Here is a 19,173-nt window from a genome sequence, read left to right as displayed (position 1 = left end):
AGATAATATTAAAAAGGTTGAGACTGGCCAACTGCATTAAAAAACACACAGATCCATTTATATGCATACAAGAGACTCACTGTTGACATAAGGACACAAAAAAGGTTGAAACAATGAAAAATGATATTCTGTGTGCATTATTAGGACAGACACAATGAATGTTAGTATTCTTAGAGAACATGAACATCAAATCAAAAAGTTGGGGCTGACATTCTACTGCAGTGGTCTAGTGCAATGGGTTGTGCTACTGCCTTCAAGGCTGGCAGCATATGGGGGTGCTGGTTTGAGTCCCAGCTACTCTGTTTCTGATCCAGCTCCCTGCTAATGTGCCTGGGAAGACTGGATGATGGCCCAAGTTGGGCCCCTGCCACCCCTGTGGGAGACTCAGGTGGAGCTCCTGGCTCCTGGCTTTGTCCTGACCCAGCCCCAGCTGTTGTGGCCACTGGGAGAGTGAACCAGCGTAGGAGATCCTTCTCCATCTCTCCCCCCCAAACCTCCTGTTGCTCTACCTTCCAAATAAATGAAACTTAAAGTCTACAAGTTACAAGGAAGGACATTACGTAGTAAAAAATGTTCAATACTGCCAGACAATATAACAAACATGATGCATATAAATAGGATTCCCAAAGTTCATAGTTCATGAAGCAGAAACTGACAGAACTGAAAGGAAAACTGAACTACTTAAACACACACACACACACACACACACAAAACGCGGAAATGGAATTAAAAGTTTGAGAACAAAAATTTTGAAACCTGTGCGTTGGAGGCATCTTCCTAAACTTCATGGAAACACATACCATAAAAACGTCTAGACATGATTTCAAAAGTGCTCTGCACCAGAGCCACTTGTCCGGGCCCGAGCAGTAGGTGCAGCTGTCAGGATGCTGCCTGGGGCACCTGCCTCCCATGCTGGAGCCGAGTCCAAGTCCTGGCTCCGCATCCCATTCCCGCCCAGTGCACCATGGGAGCAGAGCGACAGCTCCGTTTCCCTCCCGTCACCCACGTCACCCACGTGGCAGACCCAGACTGAGATCCTGACTCCCGAATCCAGCCTGGTCCAACCCCGGCTGTTACAAGTATTTGGGTGAGTAAATCAGCAGATAGAAAATCTGTTTCTTTCTGCCTTTATTTTTTATTTTTATTTGACAGGTAGAGTTGTAGACAGAGACAGAGAGAAAGGGCTTCCCTCGTTGGTTCACCCCCCAAGTGGCTGCTACGGCCGGCGCTGTGCCAATCCGAAGCCAGGAGCCAGGTGCTTCCTCCCGGTCTCCCATGCGGGTGCAGGGCCCAAGCACTTGGGCCATCCTCCACTGCCTTCCTGGGCCACAGCAGAGAGCTGGACTGGAAGAGGTGCAACCGGGACAGAATCCGGCGCCCCAACCAGGACTAGAACCCGGTGCCCATATGGGATGCCAGCACTGCAGGCGGAGGATTAACCAAGTGACCCACGGCTCCAGCCCCCTGCCTTTATTTTTAATTTATTTTATTTATTTGAAAGAGTTACAGAGAGAGGTAGAACCAGAGAGAGAGAGAGAGAGAGAGAGAGAGAGAGAGAGAGAGGTCTTCCATCCGCTGGTCCACGCCCCAACTGGCCATGACAGCTGGAGTTGCTGGCCCTGCAGTTTGTTTGTTTGTTTTTTTTTACAGGCAGAGTGGACAATGAGAGAGAGAGAGACAGAGAGAAAGGTCTTCCTTTGCCGTTGGTTCACCCTCCAATGGCCGCTGCGGCCGGCGCACCGCTCCGATCCGAAGCTAGGAGCCAGGTGCTTCTCCTGGTCTCCCATGGGGTGCAGGGCCCAAGCACTTTGGCCATCTTCCACTGCACTCCCTGGCCACAACAGAGAGCTGGCCTGGAAGAGGGGCAACCGGGACAGAATCCGGCACCCTGACCGGGACTAGAACCCGGTGTGCCGGCGTCGCTAGGGAGTTCTCCGTTTATGTCTCTCCTTCTCTGCCTTTCAAATAAAATGAAGATGAACAAATAAAAGAAAATCAATACAATCACATGAACAAAACGAAAGAAAAACCACACGATTATCTTAACTGATGCAACAACAGTTGACAAAATTCAACATCCTTCAATAAAAGCAGTAACCTAGAAATAGAAATTCAGTACAACAAATGGTGTGTGTGTGTATGACACTTTAAAAAATTTGCAGAAAACAGGATTCAAAGTTTATTTTGATGCAAAATTTGGAATGCATGCCTATGTGGGATCTCCAAAAATGCATGGGAAAATGGGCGTTTTCAATATGCTATGCATGAATTTAAAAATATCTTACACCAAAATAAACTCGTCATCTAATTTTCCCCACACGTTTTTGGACTATGTGCACACACCACACCAAGTAGTACTCATGATGAACCCCGGGGGCTAGCATGCTCTGCTGAAAGAGTTTCCTCCAAGGTCAGAACAAGACAGAGATGGCTTTTTTTTTTTTTTTTGACAGGCAGAGTGGACAGTGAGAGAGACAGAGAGAAAGGTCTTCCTTTGCCGTTGGTTCACCCTCCAATGGCCGCCGCACAGCGCTGATCCGAAGCCAGGAGCCAGGTGCTTCTCCTGGTCTCCCATGGGGTGCAGGGCCCAAGCACTTGGGCCATCCTCCACTGCACTCCCGGGCCACAGCAGAGAGCTGGCCTGGAAGAGGGGCAACCGGGACAGAATCTGGCGCCCCAACCGGGACTAGAACCCAGCGTGCCAGCGCCGCAAGGCGGAGGATTAGCCTAGTGAGCCACGGCGCCGGCCCAGAGCTGGCTTCCTTCAGTCCTTCTATGCAATGCCCAGTTGGAAGTGCTGGCCAGAGCAAGTCCTCAAGAAAGCAAGCGTTCAAACTGGAGAGAGAGGGGCAATTGCCTCTGGACGTAGAGGACATGATCTCATCTGCGGAAAACCCGAGGATTCCCCCCCAAATTGTTACAGCAAGAAGCCAATTCACAAAATTGCACGATACAAAAATCAACGCATACAAATTCTATTTCTGTACACTAGCCACAGATGTTCCAGAACTAGAGAATTATATTCACAATAGCATCAAAAGAGTAAGTCCTAAGGAATAGTGAACTGAGGAGGTGAAGAGCTTGTACATGTAAACTACAGAGCATTTCTGAAATAAATTAAAGACATAAATAAATGGAAGACACCTGTGTTCACAGCCAGGCAGATGTAAATTAACATAATAGTATTTGGGGCCGGCACTGTGGCGCAGCAGGTTAAAGCCCCAGCCTGCAGCGCTGACATCCCATATGCGTGCCAGTTCCAGTCCCCGCTGCTCCACTTCTGATCCAGCTCTCTGCTGTGGCCTGGGAAAGCAGTGGAGGATGGCCCAAGTGCTTGGGCGTCTGCACCCGCGTGGGAGACCAGGATAAAGGCTCCTGCCTCCCGGCTTTGGATTGGCCCAGGTCCGGCCATTGTGGACATCTGGAGAGTGAACCAGAAGATGGAAGACCTTTCTCTCTCTGCCTCTGCCTCTCTGTAACTCTTTCAAATACATACATATATTTTAAAGATACTAGTATTTGATTTTCCAAAGTAGTCTATGGATCCAATGTAACCCTTCAATATTCTAATGGCCTGTCTGATTATTTTCTTTCCAGAAATAGGGAATTCCAGCCTACAATTCATATGGAATTTCAAACCAGCTTGAATAATTACTTCTCCAACATTTTCCCCCTATATTTAAAAAATATTTATATCTCTTTCAAATAAATAAAGAGGGAAAAGGAGAGACAGATCTGCCATCCACTGGTTCACTCCCCAAATGGCAGCAATGGCCAGGGCTGGGACCGACTGAAGCCAGGAGCCAGCAGCTTCCTCCAGGTCTCCCACATGAATGGCAGAGGCCCAAGCACTTGGGCCATCTTTTGCTGCTTTCCCCCCAGGCCATTAGCAGGGAGATGGATCGGAAGTGGAGCAACCAGGATGTGAAAGGTGCCCACGTAGGATGGTGGCATCACAGGCGGTGGCTTAACCTGCTATGCCACAACGTCAGTCCCTCAAAATTGTTTTCTTTCTTTGTTATTATTATTATTATTATTTTTTGACAGGCAGAGTGGAGAGTGAGAGAGAGACAGAGAGAAAAGTCTTCCTTTTTGCCGTTGGTTCACCCTCCAATGGCCGCCACGGCCAGTGCGCTGCGGCTGGTGCACCGCGCTGATCCGAAGGCAGGAGCCAGGTGCTTCTCCTGGTCTCCCATGGGTGCAGGGCCCAAGGACCTGGGCCATCCTCCACTGCCTTCCTGGGCCACAGCAGAGAGCTGGCCTGGAAGAGGGGCAACTGGGACAGAATCCGGCGCCCTGACTGGGACTAGAACCCGGTGTGCCGGCACCGCTAGGTGGAGGATTAGCCTATTGAGCCGCAGCGCTGGCCCAAAATTGTTTTCATTTCCCATTAAAAAAAAAAAAAAAAAAAAAAAGGCAGCACAGTACTCAACTCCGTGTGGGGTCAGCGCTGTCACACAGCGGGCAAAGCCGTCGCCCACATCCCATATGGGTGAAGGTTTGAGTCCTGGCTGTTCCACTTCCAATCCAGCTCCCGCTGATGGCCTGGGAAAAGCCATGGAAGATGGCTCAGGCACTTGGGCCCCTGGCACCTACATGGGAGACCCAGAAGAAGCTTCTGGCTTCAGCCTGGCTCAGCCCTGGCCAGTGCTGCTACCTGGCGAGTGAACCAGCAGACGAAGATCTGTCTCTCCCTCTTTCTCTGTAACTGTTTCAAATAAATTAAACTTTACAAAATACATGATAAAATAAAACTGACAGGCAAAGCATAGGCACACAGACCAATGGGACAGGATGGAGAGCCCAGAAACACAGCCTCACATCTTTGGTCAGCTGATTTTCCAAACAAGTCCCAAGTCCACTAATGGAGAAGAAAACAATCTTTTCAACAGAAAGTATTTGGAAAACGGATATCCACATGCAAAAGAACCGAGATGAATCCTTAGCACACCCCATACCACACAGAACATCAAGTCAGTGGGTCACAAACATTCAGAGATAAAGCTCTCATGAGGGCCGGCGCCGCGGCTCACTAGGCTAATCCTCCACCTAGCGGCGCCGGCACACCGGGTTCTAGTCCCGGTCGGGGTGCCGGATTCTGTCCCGGTTGCCCCTCTTCCAGGCCAGCCCTCTGCTGTGGCCAGGGAGTGCAGTGGAGGATGGCCCAGGTGCTTGGGCCCTGCACCCCATGGGAGACCAGGAAAAGCACCTGGCTCCTGGCTCCTGCCATCGGATCAGCGCGGTGCGCCGGCCGCAGCGCGCCAACCGCGGCGGCCATTGGAGGGTGAACCAACGGCAAAGGAAGACCTTTCTCTCTATCTCTCTCTCTCACTGTCCACTCTGCCTGTCCAAAAAAAAAAAAAAAAAAGCTCTCATGAGGACACGTGGAGCAAAACCTTTATGACATTGGATCTGGCAATGGCTTCTTGGATGCGACATGCAAAGCACAGGCAACAAAAGAAAACGGATGAATCAGCCTTAACATCAAGAGCTCTTGTGTGTCAAAGTACTCTGTCAAGACGGTGCAGGCGCCGGCACTGTGGCACAGCGAGTTACGCAGCTGCCTGCGATGCCAGCATCCATGTGGTGCCATTTGGAGCTCTATAAAGCCCCGCCTGCAACCCAGCATCAGGTCCCGGACAGAGCTTCAGGCTCCTGGCTTTGGCTGGGCCGGCCCTGGCTGTTGTGGCCATTTGGGGAGTGAACCAGCAGACAGAAGCTCACGCTCACTCTCTCTCACTCATTAAGATTTATTTACTTGAAAGGCAGAGTTGGAGAAAGAATCTCCCATCTGCTGGCTCACTTCCCAAATGGCCGTGGCGGGGCCGGTCCAAAGCCAGGAGCTGGGAGCTTCTTCTGGGTCTCCCAGGTGAGTAAGGGGCCCAAGACTTGGGTCATCTTCCACTGCCTTCCCAGGCACATTAGCAGGGACCTGGATTGGAAGTGGAGCAGTGGGGACTTAAACCGGTGTCCACAGGAGATGCCTGTGCCGCAGGCGGCAGCTTAGCAGCTTAACCTGCTATGCCATAGCACCTGCCCCTAGGACGGCCATTTTTAAGAACACCACACTAGGGCAGGTGTTGGGGCACAGTGGGTTAAACCACTGCTGCTTGGGGTGCCCACATCCCATACCGGAGTGCTGGTTTGAGCCCCACCCAGCACCTCTGCTTCTGAGCCAGCTTCCTGCTAACGCATCCCCGGAGACAGCAGGGGATGGCTCGAGTGCTTGGGCCTCTGACACCCACGTGGGAGACCCAGATGGAGTTCCCAGCCCGGCTGTTGCTAGCATTTAGGGAGCAAACCAGTAGATGAGGGATCTCTGTTTTTGTTTACTTGAGAAGCAGAATAACAAGCACAAAAGCCTAAACCCGAAATTAGAGAATGGCAAGTATCGGTGAGGATGCGTATAAAGTGGAAGTCTCGCGCACTGCTGGCGGGAATGCATGGTGACGTGGAAGACAGTGACACAGGTCCTGCACCGTCACACAGAAGCATCGCGTGTCTCGGCAGTTCCGCTTCTGCGTGTCTATCGGAAAGGATTGGAAGCAGGGGCGCAGATGCTGACAAGTCCGTGTGTGCAGCAGCAGGATTGCTGATCGCCCACGGCGCAGACCGTCTGCACGGTCGTCAGCAGATGAACGGACCGACACGAGCCGTATGTGCGTGGAACAGCGCATGATGCCGCGTCAAAAGCAAACTCTGGTGCAGGCTACCGCACGGAGGGACCTTGCAAATATGCTGGCCAGTCCGAGCCAGGCAGGAGGACATTCTATCTACATGAGCCAGCTCTACGAGGCAAATCCGCAGCCACGCAAAGTAGAACAGGGCGACAGGGGGCAGGGGAAAGGGAACGCGGAGTCACTGGAAGGGCACAGAGCTGGTCGGCCGATTAAAGTCTGGGAGTGCACAGCCCCGCGGGGACGGCTCCACTGCCTGGCCAGGCTCCTAGAGAGGTGCAAGTGGGCGCAGTGCTTGGCCTAGCAGTGAGGATTCCGGCTGGGAAGCCTGCACCTGCACCTCCCTGTGCACATGCTGGGAGGCGGCAGGTGGTGGCTCCGGTTGTTGTGCCCCCATCACCCCCGAGAGGCCGCGACAGAGTTCTCTGCTCGCAGGCTCAGCCCATCCCAGCCGTTGTAGGTATCTGGGGAGCGAACCCATGGATTGGGGGGGGTTTCCATCTGCTGTTTCGCTCCCCAGATGCCCCCAACAGCCTAGGCTGGGCCAAGCCAAGGTCAAGACCAGGAACTCCATCCAGGTCTCCCAGGTGAATGGCAGGAATCCCAGGATCTGCATCAGCAGGGGTTGAACCTAGGTCCTGACGTGGGGCGCAGGTCTCCCAACAGGCGTGCTGAGCACTGGGCGAGCTGCCCTCTGTCTTTGCTTTCACCTGGCTCCCGCCCAGGGCTGCGGGGTACCAGTCTCTCCCTGGGCTGGCTGCTACTTCCTCCTCTCTCTCGCTCAGGGACTTCCTAACCAAGTACGTGGGATCCTGCATGCCCTGCTGGTAGCCACAGTTCCGCCGTGTGATGTCACCCCTGCCCTCTGACCCAGGGAGGGAGTGGCAACTCCAGTGAGTCATTTCTTTCCCGAGAGGCAAGGGAAGAGACGCAGGAACGAGCCCAAGGGGGAGGCCATCCGCACTCAGAGCCGTGGCCGCCATTCCGCATCCTCCCCCGACGCTGCGGTCTCCCAATGCTTGTCCACACCGCTAAAATCGGATTCAACCTCAACAAGGAAACCTGCCTTGGTGACAACACGGACGGCCCCAGAGGATGGGATGCAGAGTGAAAAAGGCAGCCACGGCCGGGCGAGCCCCAGCACTGCCCAATGCTGCTTACACGCTGCACAACTGCCAGACCCACGGGAGTGCGGAGGCCTACCAGTGGTTGCCAGGGGCTGGCCATCATGGGGTCGTCCAATGGGGGCAAAGCTCCCTCAGGCCAGCCCATCAACCCTGGAGAGGGCTACACCACGCGGGGTCTGTGGCTCACCAGCCCAAGCGTGCACAACTCACGCTGTGTTCCTACCACAATCCACTCCCCACCCCACCCCCCAATAAAAAAAAAAAAGACCAAAGGGACGCAGGGGGCCCCGGCAGTGGGGGCCCGTCCATCCCCTCAGTGGCAGGGGAGGGGGGCATGGTGGGTGCAGGGGTGTCCCAGCTCCTGGAGCTGTGCGTGGCTCATGCCCATCCTTGTGCGCCAACTAGCACCTGGGCGAAGCAGGAGTGCATGGGCAGAGTGGGTGTGGAAGGCGCAGGGCAGCGAGCAGGAGTCCGAGCTGTCTGGTCTCGCAGTCCCAAGCTGCCCATCAGGAAGTAAACTCGGGTGGGGAAGCCACCCAAGTGCCCCCAGCGCCACATCACCTCCAGGTCCTGCCCCGCGGGCCCCTGAGGCAGAGGTGACCACTGACTCTCAGTCCAGACGGACAGCAGGGCCCAGGGGGTGAGCCCCGGGCGGTCCTTCCCGGCACAGCAGAGTGACAGTCCTGGGACCTGGGCACTTCCCACCAGGCCTGACCACTACCCGCTTCTGCCAACAGTGCAGCCCAGAAGTGAGGTGCCACGAGGCTTAGACAGCAGAACCCTTAACATCCTCGGGTGAGCCTTGTGCCTGTTTCCCCATCTGTCGAACGGGGACTGGACCAGTACCTCACGGCTGGGAGGATTAAATGAGGTCATACCCACGGGACACCCAGAGCAGTCCGCCTCAGTGCGGGGTTGTTGCCCCCAAGAGTGCGATTCCGGCACCTTCTCTCTGGTCCTGGCAGAGTCCCTGCAGTACTTGGGGGCTCTCCTTCCTGCACACACGGTGCAGAGCTGGGAATGGAAGCGACACCCTCCTGTGGGACAGGGCTATCCTAACTCCTAGGCCACACAGCCACCCCTTCCCGGAGCTTGCCTTTAACAGCCACCCCTGGATGTCGAGCCCTGTTTCTTTTTTTGGGGGGGGTGTTACTGCAGTCAGACAGACAACGGTGGCCCCCACTCTCCTAACAGCTAGCAGAGAACACACACACACACACACACTGACGACACACGGTGCAGACCGAGGGGTGCCGTGGTATTGGAGCCCCAGGCCGGGCTCTCGGTCACAAATGACAAACACCCCACCGCTGGGAGTGGAAGGCCCGGAAGGCCCCCCGGGGCCTGGACCCCAGGCCTCCAAACAGGGCCTGGTCCCCGCCCCAGACACTGCCCAGCGGCACTGCCACCAGGAATAAAGTCATGACTGAACCCGAGCTAACAAGAACCAGATGGTCCGCGGCTAAAGCTGATGACACGAGGCCACGAGGCCACCCTGCCTGGCCACGGCCTGCCCTGCGCACACGTGGCCATAGCACCCTCCCCGCCCCCTCTCCGACGTGGGGTACCCAAGCCCCGTGTTAGGACGTCCAACCTGCACCCGACTGAGAACACAGCACAGCACCCCGCACCCCTGCCCGCTTTTGAGGCCCCTCCTCTGCCTCCCCAAAGACGAACGAGGACAGCCAGACGCCCGGGAGCCGGCGGCCGTCAAGGGATGGCCTCGCCCCAACCGCGCCCCCTTGTGTTGTCCACTCAAGCCGCGGCGGGTCGCTTCCCCGCGCCCCACCGGCCTCCCAGCTGCCCCCAAGCCACTGCCCGGGCCCCTTGCTGCGCTGGCCGAGCCGCCCGCCCCCCAAACTCCCCACCTCCTCAGCTCACAGCCGCCCCGACCTCCCGCCCACCTGCAGGGGTCACGTCGGGAACGGAACGCCCAAAGGCACTCACTCACTCACTTTAAGGAGAAACGCGTAGACGCGGCTCACGGTGCTGCAGGGCCGGCCAGGCGGCGGTGCGGTGGGCGCCGAGAGACCCCAGGGCCGGCTGCCTGGCCCTCTCGCGTTTATAACCAACTTTTCTGCCGCCCACGCCCCCCGGAGCACAAGGCCCTCCCACGAGGCCCACCTGGTGTTGAGAATTCGCACCAGGACTATGGGAACCAAGCTCGTGATACATGGGGGGCCTTGGAGGAGAGTCGACCTGCCGGCCACGGCCCCCTAGTTCCTTTAGGCCGCGTCCTTGGTCGTCATGTAGCATCATTATTGCGTTGGCTATTGACGCTGTCGCTGATTCTACCCCGCGTGCCTGGCATTAGTCCTAACGCCGCACAGCCGTTGGGCTGCACGAGCGGCACGGGGCATACCGGCCCAGGTGAGGCCCGATTTGAATTTCGGGCTTGCAGCGGGCCGGCCGCGTGGCTCTGCGCGAGGAGTCTCATTGCCCTCTTGGGGCCCCGTTTCCCCATCTGGAACTTGGCGGTCTCCGTCAAGCGGGGGTCTCGGTGACAATGCGCTTCCCACTCCCACCGCTCCACATCCATGAGAAGGAGGCTCCCAAGCCAACATCGCCGTACGACGTGTCCGTTTACTTTGGGTTATATGTCATTATAAACATTAACAAAGAAGACTTAAAAAGGACACCCTGGGGAAAGGAGGACGAAAGTATAAAAGTTGTGTCGTGGGGCCGCCGCGTGTTTCTGCGGCCGTCACACGGTGGCAAGACGGTGTGAAGCAGTGCACGCGAGTCCATGCAGCGGGAGGTTCGTCGTGTCGCGGAGGAATAAAGGGCAGGGCATGCACGGCCCGGGGAGGTGCAGCTCCTCGCTCTCGCCACTAGAGGTCAGGAGGTTACCGCTTCAGGGCTGGAAGACGGGCCCGTCGGGGATTGGCTAGTGGCGGCGGTGGGCGGGGCGGAACCCAGGGCCGGAGGGGGCTGCAGCGCTCCGGCGACCCCCCTCCCCCGCCGCGTTACTGACAACAGACTTTGGAATGACTTTTTTTTTTTTTTTTTTTGCATCAGACTTCCCGTCTTTGTGGGGCTGACGGGCCAGGGGGAGGAAAGATGCCTGTTTGGGGTCAAAGCAGAGCCAGTTGTTTTCAGGCTCCCTCGAGGAGGGGGGGGCTCCTGCCTGAGCGCCCCACAGGGCACCTGCAGACACGCGCGCATGTGTACAGCCTTGGGGAGGCCGCGGGCCCTGGACTGGGTGCCCAGAGTCCTGCTCCAGCCGGGCCCCTCAGCACGACCCCCTCTCCCCTTGGGCCCCCAGAAGCCCCCTGTTCTAGCTGTGTGGACAAAGGAGCTGCCGCCTTGCCCCCCGGGCCACAGGGTCAAAGGCTGGGTAAGGGCAGAGTTCAAGGCCTGGCCAGGGGGCTGGTTTCTGAGCCAGCAAAGGGACAAGGTTCCTTGTCTCAACACACCACAGAGCTCCCCGACAGACAGGGGCCCGGGTCCTCTGCCCCTGGGATGACAAGCCCCGCTGTGTGAAGGGTCCCTGGGTCAGAACACATGGCCCCCTTAACCCAGGGCAAAGGCTCTGGAAGACGGGGCCCCAAGGCTCCTCCTGGGGTCCCTGTGAGCCCAGAAGGGGCTGATGGGCACTTGCGGGATTTGAGCCACCACCCCGGCCACGCTCGGCGATGTGCTTGGTGTCTGCAGCAGGTGGGCAGCTAGTGGGACCCCCGTGTGAGCCCAGCACCCCACTTCCCCAACCGCCGTGACGGGCGCCGCTGCGGATCCCGGCCTCGGGCAGGTCACCTTCCTCCGTGGGCCTCTGTTCCCGCTGCCCAGCTGTGGGCTCACTGTGACGGGGCAGCGGCCTTGACACCCCTCCATCCTGCATCTGTCCTTCCAGTGTGGGGGGCCCTGGGCAGCCGGGTTGGGGGCTTCCGGCCTAGCCCACCCCCTGAGCTGGGGCTCCCTCTCCAGTATTCCCAGGCTTCAGGAGGGCCAGCAGGCCATGGGCAGACACTGGGGGGCTCGATCCCCAGCCTGAGCCAGACGTAGAGGTCAAAGGGCAGAGGGGGAAGCCACAGAACCACGAGCCTCCTCCGCACGCCTGAGGACACCCTCCTGTCTTAGCCGCCCCAGCCTCCCGCCCCAAGGAGCCAGCAGGAGCGCGGGGCCTGGGCTGACCTGCCCCTACCCCTGCCCGCAGCCCTAACACATCTGCCCCCAAGCAGGACCCTGGGGCTCCCGGCTCCATCACCTTCCCCCAAGGGCCCCCGCCCGCCCCGCCCTTTCCCCCAGCAGAACCTCCCCCTCCAGGAAGCCTTCCCTCCCCTCTGCCAGGTGGCACTGCTCGTCCCCTGCTGCAGTGGTCTGCAGGGGCTCCCTGAGGGCAGGCCGTGGGGGTGGCAGATGTGAAGCGCTGTCAGCCGGCCCGTGTTCCCTGCCGTGTCCTGGCCCCCAGCCCGCAGGCCCCTCTCCACCAGCCCAGCAACGCCAGAGAGAGGCGCATGCCTTCCAGCCCGTTTGCCTACCCCCGGGAGTCGGCGTCCTTGGCAGTACCGTCTCCCGCCCGCCCGGCCTGCCCTCCCAGTGCGCCCCGCTCCGTCCTCTCAGCGTGTGCCTTGCTGCTGACCTCTGCATGGTTCCGTGCCCGCTGGCCGGCCCCGTCCCCTCCCCCGAGCAGGTGCTGAGGCTGAGGCCGGCTCTACCCTGCCTGGCCCTCTGTGGCCTCCAAGGGGCTCTGGGTCCGAGCAGGTGTCCTGGATCTCCCCCCGCGTGGGGGCTGCAGCCCTTGGTGGCAGCCGAGGAAGCCCAGGGCGCAGCGGGCGCGGGGCCGGGGCGGTCAGTCGCTGAGCACGGCCCCTGGGAGCTGGCTGGTGAGCGTGTGCCAGCGCTCGATGCGCTTGTCTTTGTTCTTCAGGCAGTCGAACCAGTGCTTCAGCCGCTCGCCCTTGGCATTGATGCCGAGAACCACGCCACCTGCAGGGGGCGGCAAGGGCAGCCAGCGGCACAGGCACGGTGGCAGGTACTTCCCTGCCGCTGGGCTCTGAGCGTGGGCAGCGTGTGCCCTCCCTCCACCACTGTCCCCACCGGCCGGGGCGCAGGGGGCTCGGGCCGGCCCCAAGTGCTGACCGCCAGGGTGGCTGCGTGGCCCCCCGGTGCTCCTTCCCTCTCGGGGTCTGTCTGCCCCTTTGAGGGCCCTCGTGCTGCCCAGGGCAGCTGGTTCCTGACCCTGACTCTCCCCAGAGGCCAGGGAGGAGGGTCCGTGGCCGGTTTAGGGCTTCAGGCCTCAGCTGAGCCCAGGGCAGGCAAATGGCCACCCGGCGTGCCCGTCATGCCTCCTTACCAATGAAGTCGTTGGACTTTCCGATGTCATAATCCCAGACGGTGACCTCCAAAGTCTTCTTGGCCAGGTCCCCGTGCTTAATCTCGTAACAGAACTCCTGCTGACCAGAGGGCGGGTGATGGGGGATGGGGTGGGTGGGGCGTGTGCCGGGCGGTGGGCGGGTCCTCACCCATGCCTCCCACTTGCACATGAGGGCCCCGGGGGTCCCCGCACCCTCCTCCACCTGCTCCTTCTCTATGTTCCCGCATTCGCTGCCCACTTGGCCGTCCCCGACCACTCTCGGGCCTGGCTGGGCTGACCGCCTCCTCCTCTGGGACCCTCTCCCTGGCTTCGGGGCCCTCCACTCCGGGAGCATCCTCCAGCCACCTCTGCCTGGCCTGGAGCGGCCGGGGTGGCTCTGGCTCGGCCGAGGCCCTCTGGTGCCCTCCCCACCTGCTCCAGGGAGACGGGGATGCACCCACGTGTGCACCTCCCGCTGTACCACCCCCAGGCTGAGGACCTTCCAGGAACAGGGGCATCTAGATCCCCCCACTGAGCACCCCTCTTTCTCACATCTGCTCCTCCCCAACCCTGCGACCTCAGCAAGGAGCCCGATCGCCTCCACACTTGCCTTTCCTGCCCTACACCCACATGGCCACACCCTACCCGTGGCCCCCAGCCCCCCATCTGGCTCCCACAGTGGCCTGGGTGGTGCTCTGCGCCCTTGCACCTCATTGAACTCCGGGTTCAGGGTCTTCTTCTTGACGGCCGTCTTGTGTTTGGATCTCTTGTCCACATCTGGCTTCAGGTATCTGGAACCATGAGGGAGGCCAGGCAGAGGGTCGGGGGGAGTCCTGGGAGCGGACAGGCCGGGCAGGGCTGCGCAGAGCAGTCCGCCCTTGGGGAAGCGTGCCCGGGCTCCTCCTGTCCCAGCACTGCAGTGGCCGGGGTAGGGGCCAGCCGGACTTCTGCTCCTGCGCCCGCTCCCCACAGCCCCTAGGAGGCAGGGTCTCTCTCGTTTCTGGGTGTCTAATTCTTACAAGGTTCACGAGTCCCACCGGAAGAACGTTTTTAGCAGAGTTGGGCCCTGGCTCAAACCTCCTTCAAAAACAGATTTGGGGCCAATGCTCTGCCTCAGTGCTGGCATTCCATATGGGCACTGGTTCTAGTCCCGGCTGCTCCACTTCCGATCCAGCTCCCCACTAATGTGCCTGGGAAAGCAGTGGAAGATGGCCCAAGTCCTGGGACCCCTGCACCCACGTGGGAGACCCAGAAGAAGCTCCTGGCTCCTGGCTTTGGCCTGGCCCAGCCCCAGCTGTTGTGGCCATTGTGAATCAACAGATGGTTCTCTCTCATTCTGCCTTCCAATTGAATAAACAAATCTTAGAAAAGAAACACAGGTGGCTGGGGGGTGCTTGGCTTGGTGGTTAGGACACCGCGCCCCATATCTGAGTGCCCGGGTTTGATTCCCGGCTTGGCTCCCGGCTCTAGATCCCTGCTCCCACAGAGCCTGGGAGCAGCAAGTGATGGCTCAAGTGGTTGGGTCCTGCCACTGTCACGGGAGACCTGATGAAGTTCCTGGCTCCCAGCTTCAGCCTCCGCCCAGTCCCGAGCATCAGAAACAGCAGATGGAAGCTCTCTCTCTGCTTTCCATGTAAGTAAGTAACTGTAAGGCACACTTGGCTCTCTGCGTCCTCAGCGGAGTGGGTCCAGGGCACCCCTCCGCCATGGGCACCCAAGTCGAGGCTGTTCCACTCCCTCCCGTGACCAGCACGGGCTTTGCAGAACGCCTGTGGGATGCTCCTCCCTATACTCGCCAGCATGCCGGGATCGGTGATGGTAAGTGCCGTGTCAGTCATTGCTAAGCCACACTCGATTGGAATACTGACAAGAAAAGCCATCTGTTGGCCAGCGCCATGGCTCAATAGGCTAATCCTCCACCTTCGGCACTGGCACCCCGGGTTCTAGTCCCGGTTGGGGCGCCAGATTCTGTCCCGGTTGCCCCTCTTCCAGGCCAGCTCTCTGCTGTGGCCAGGGAGTGCAGTGGAGGATGGCCCAAGTGCTTGGGCCCTGCACCCCATGGGAGACCAGGAGAAGCACCTGGCTCCTGGCTTTGGATCGGCGCAGCATGCTGGCCGCAATGCGCTGGCCGTGACGGCCACTTTGGGGGTGAACCAACAGAAAAAGGAAGACCTTTTTCTCTGTATCTCTCTCTCACTATCTCACTGTCTACTCTGCCTGTCAAAAAATAAATAATTTTAAAAAGCCGTCTGTATGCCGTCAGTCCAGATGTAAGTCTTTTGAGTATCTGATACATTTTTTTAAAAATTTATTTTCATTTACTCAAGAGGCAAGAAACAGAGACTCCCATCTGTTGAGTCACCCCTCAAACACCCAGGCCCACGGTGGGAGCTGGGAACTCCACTGGGTCTGCGTCACCTGTTGCCTCCCAGGTGTGCACGACGAGCAGGAAGCTGGATCGGGGGTGGGGCCAGGACCCGAGCCCAGCACTCACCATGGGAGTGACCTCAGCTGCGAGGGGAAACACCGGCCCTCCTCAGGGTTTGCGAGCTGCGATTGGGTGAATCTGCAGCTCAGCCCACAGTTTGCACAAACAGCAGTGCCGTGCACAGTGCTGGCGGGCTCTGCAAGTCTGGGAGCTGTCGGCGTGTGCTTTGCAAGCGCACGGCACGCCATCACACGTGTGTGCCACGTCTTATTAGCCTGTTCATCTGCTGACGGCCGGCGGCTGTTTCCAGTTTGTTACTGCCGTGAGCAGCAGCTTCCCACCCGAGCCTGGGGGCCTGAGGCGCACACGGGACAACCAGCACACGTGGGGCGTGCACCCCCACCTGACGGCACACACAGCGCCTCCTGGGTGAGTCCAGACAGCTGCCGCGGCCCCTCTCTCTCCAGCGCTGCACACAGCAGATCGCACGGTCTTGCTGTTGTTGAGGCTGGGCCCTGTTCACTGCTGATCACATGGAAACCGGCAGCGCCAGCACCATTGTCGGGCAGCCTCCCCTGGCGCCTGCTGTCATCAGACTTTTAAAGCTAGCAGCCTTTCTTTTTTTTTTTTTATTTTTTTTTTTTTTTTTTTTTTTATTTTTTTTTTTTTTTATTTTTGACAGGCAGAGTGGACAGTGAGAGAGAGAGACAGAGAGAGAAAGGTCTTCCTTTGCCGTTGGTTCACCCTCCAATGGCCGCCGCAGCAGCCGGCGCACCGCGCTGATCCGATGGCAGGAGCCAGGATCCAGGTGCTTTTCCTGGTCTCCCATGGGGTGCAGGGCCCAAGCACCTGGGCCATCCTCCACTGCACTCCCTGGCCACAGCAGAGGGCTGGCCTGGAAGAGGGGCAACCGGGACAGAATCCGGCGCCCCAACCGGGACTAGAACCCGGTGTGCCGGCGCCGCAAAGTGGAGGATTAGCCTATTGAGCCACGGCGCCGGCTTTAGCCTTTCTTTCTTTGGAAGGCAGAGTGATAGAGAGGCAGAGATGGAGAGATCTTCCAGCTGCTGGTTCACTCCCCAGATGGCTGCAATGGCCAGGGCTGGGCCAGGAGCTCCACCTGGATGTCCCAGGTGGGCCAAGCACTCGGGTCATCTCCTGCTGCTTTCCCAGGTGCATTAGCAAGGAGCCAGAGGGGAAGCGGAGCAGCGGAGACTTGAACTAGCGCTCTGACGTCGGATGCCAGCATCCCAAGTGGAGACTTAACCCAGTGGGCCACAACGCCGGCCCCTCTAACAGCTCTAGGGGATGTGATTCACAGGGTGTGCAGCACATCACAGGGGACCCCAGAACACGTTCACTGACCACAGCAGAATCCCAGCCCCCTGGGCAGGCGCTTGCCTGCTGCCCCCCACCTGCCCCAGCCCTTGGCAACCCCTCATCTACTTCCCGTCTCCCCGGATCTGCCTGTTCTGGACACACACAGGATGCGCAGTTGGGCGTCTGCCATCTTCCATCTGGAGCCACGTCTCCAGGGCCCGTTCTTATCAGAGCAGGTATTAGAATGCCGTTCCTTTTGACGGCTGTATAGTATTCCAGCGCACACGACACCCACTCAGCAGTGGCCAAGCCCTTGTGCGTTGCTTCCACCCGGGGGGCAGTGGGAGGTACCCCCCTGAGTGTGCACTCACTTCCTAAGTGACTGCCGACTGCTTCCCAAAGCGTCTGGGCTCCTCTGCATAGACCTTTACAAGTGACAGGAGCGTGACAGCGGCCGAGAGGCAGAGCCCAAGTAGTGCTCCCTGCAATAGACGACCCTGTGGCCTCAGTCTCCCGGGCTTCCACAATGCTCTCTCCTGCTTCCGAGTCCTGACCCCTCTATCCCCCGCCCCTCTCCCACCTCCTTCTCTTGAGCCAAATCCTGCTCTCCTCAGTCTGGCCCTTCCACAGGGTCCCTGGGAACCCACCTGTGTCCACCCACCTCTGGCACCTGTCACCCTCTCAAATGCCACCTGCCCCCCCACAAACAACAGCTCAGGGCACAGCCCAGCCCCCAGTGGTGTCACCCCCGTGCCACCGTCAGTCCCCACTGGAGGGTGGGGGGCTCTGATGTGCCCCTGTGGTCCAACACAGGGCCTGCATGCGTGAGCAGCTGCGGGGTCCTCGTGGAGTTCCTTCGCGGCACCTCTGGGCCTCCCTGGCCCTGGCTGTGTCCCCTGGCCCCTCTCCCACCTGCGCACGGCCCTCCGGGGTGCTGGGGTTGCGGGAAGGCCTGGCCACGGTGCCAGGAGATAACTACTCCCTGCCTGCGTGCTCTGCAAAGACATCCACCTTCTGCAAGCCTTCGTGTCCTCACCTGTGCAATGGGCTTGCCACCCTCGCCCCGGTGTTGTCAAAGGAGCACCTAAGAGAGGGCACCGAGGTGGACGCCACGCCCACTACCTGCCAGGGTCCCGGATGCGGCGGGCCGGGGCCGTACACTCACATTTTCACATAGGGGTCCGAGTAGCCGTTGGCGTCCATGGCGGCCAGGTGTGCGCAGCGCACGATGCCCACGAGCAGGCCCTGCTTCTGCGAGCTGTACTTGAGGGAGATGAGGATGCGGCCGCGCTCCTCCAGGGACTTGTCTTCTGTCTTGTCCACCTGTCAGGCGGGGCAGGCGCTGGGCTGTCCTCCCCTGCTCCTCCCTGGCCTCGCTGCCCACTGTGTGGAAGCCCCTGCCCGGCCCTGACCCCCGCTCCTCCGGCCCAGGGGCCTCAGACCGCCCTGCACAGCTGCCCCGCTGGGAAATTTCGGCCCGACTGGACGCACGGACGTGGGCTGGGAGTGGACTTCACCCTCGTGAGTGGCGGACCTGACAGCACGCGGCAGTGAGACGGAACTCCAGCCTCAAGTCTGGATGAGCTCAGCTGGCCGCCTCGGGCGCCCGCCCGCATCTCAGCTGCGCTGCCTCCGACAGCAGAGACGGCGCTGCGACAGCTGCCACTCAGCCACGAGCCTCAAACGGCTACTCGCTGACCCCTTACAGAACCCTGCTGCGGTGCCTCTCAGCATCTGCCCGGCCCTCCCGGCAGTCCACGCGTACTCTGCAAGGTTCTGTGCGCCATCAGCCCCTGACCCCCTCCAGGGCTGGGCTCAGCTGGAGGGGACCGGCCTGGCCTTCCTCCCGCCATCGCACAGCGGTGTGGTGGCTGCCTGCTTCCCCACACGTCTGTCCTGGACCAAACCAGGAAGGGTTCGGTGAAGCCACCAGGGACTCACTTCAGTGCCAGGCAGAGCAAGCCGTGGGCAGAGGGGCGCTGCGGGGAGCGCACGCGACAGCCGGCTCTGTAATTCCCACACTGTGGGTGGGTGAAGGCCTAGCCCAGGGGAGGCTTCCAAGGGAGCCCAGAGCAAGGGGGGGGGGCAGGGTCAACTCCGGGTTCAACCTCATGCCAGCAGCTCCAGCCTGCACAGTTCAGAGGCGGGCCTGTCTGCCCGGGCCACCTGGGACAGTGAGCATGCACCCTGGCCCCAGCCCCTGGACGGTGCTTCCTGGAGCCCCAGCAGAGTGCCAGGCTTGGCCCCTTGGGGAGAAGCCCGAAGCCAGAGCTGTGACTCCCTCCCTCCCACACCTCAGCAGCTGCCCAGTGCCCGCCCCAGGGTGAG

The 19,173-nt window shown here is 59.5% G+C and overlaps 1 protein-coding gene across 2 annotated transcripts in view; it reads right to left on the bottom strand.

The window, feature by feature from the left end:
- Window positions 1-19,173, bottom strand: part of DOC2B (double C2 domain beta) — a 49,228-nt gene that overhangs the window by 15,229 nt on the left and 14,826 nt on the right. For both annotated transcript variants that reach the window (XM_070061173.1, XM_051824566.2), the window contains 4 exons: window positions 18,011-18,168; window positions 13,807-13,888; window positions 13,098-13,194; window positions 9,760-12,730 (listed from right to left, as the gene is read on the bottom strand). In XM_070061173.1, the coding sequence (XP_069917274.1) occupies window positions 12,594-12,730; window positions 13,098-13,194; window positions 13,807-13,888; window positions 18,011-18,168 (474 nt within the window). In that variant the 3' untranslated portion in view covers window positions 9,760-12,593. The remainder of the gene's footprint in view (window positions 1-9,759; window positions 12,731-13,097; window positions 13,195-13,806; window positions 13,889-18,010; window positions 18,169-19,173) is intronic.

This window comes from Oryctolagus cuniculus, chromosome 17 (assembly GCF_964237555.1).
Source record: "Oryctolagus cuniculus chromosome 17, mOryCun1.1, whole genome shotgun sequence".
Lineage (NCBI taxonomy): Eukaryota > Metazoa > Chordata > Mammalia > Lagomorpha > Leporidae > Oryctolagus > Oryctolagus cuniculus.
This window is presented reverse-complemented; position numbering and strand designations above follow the sequence as displayed.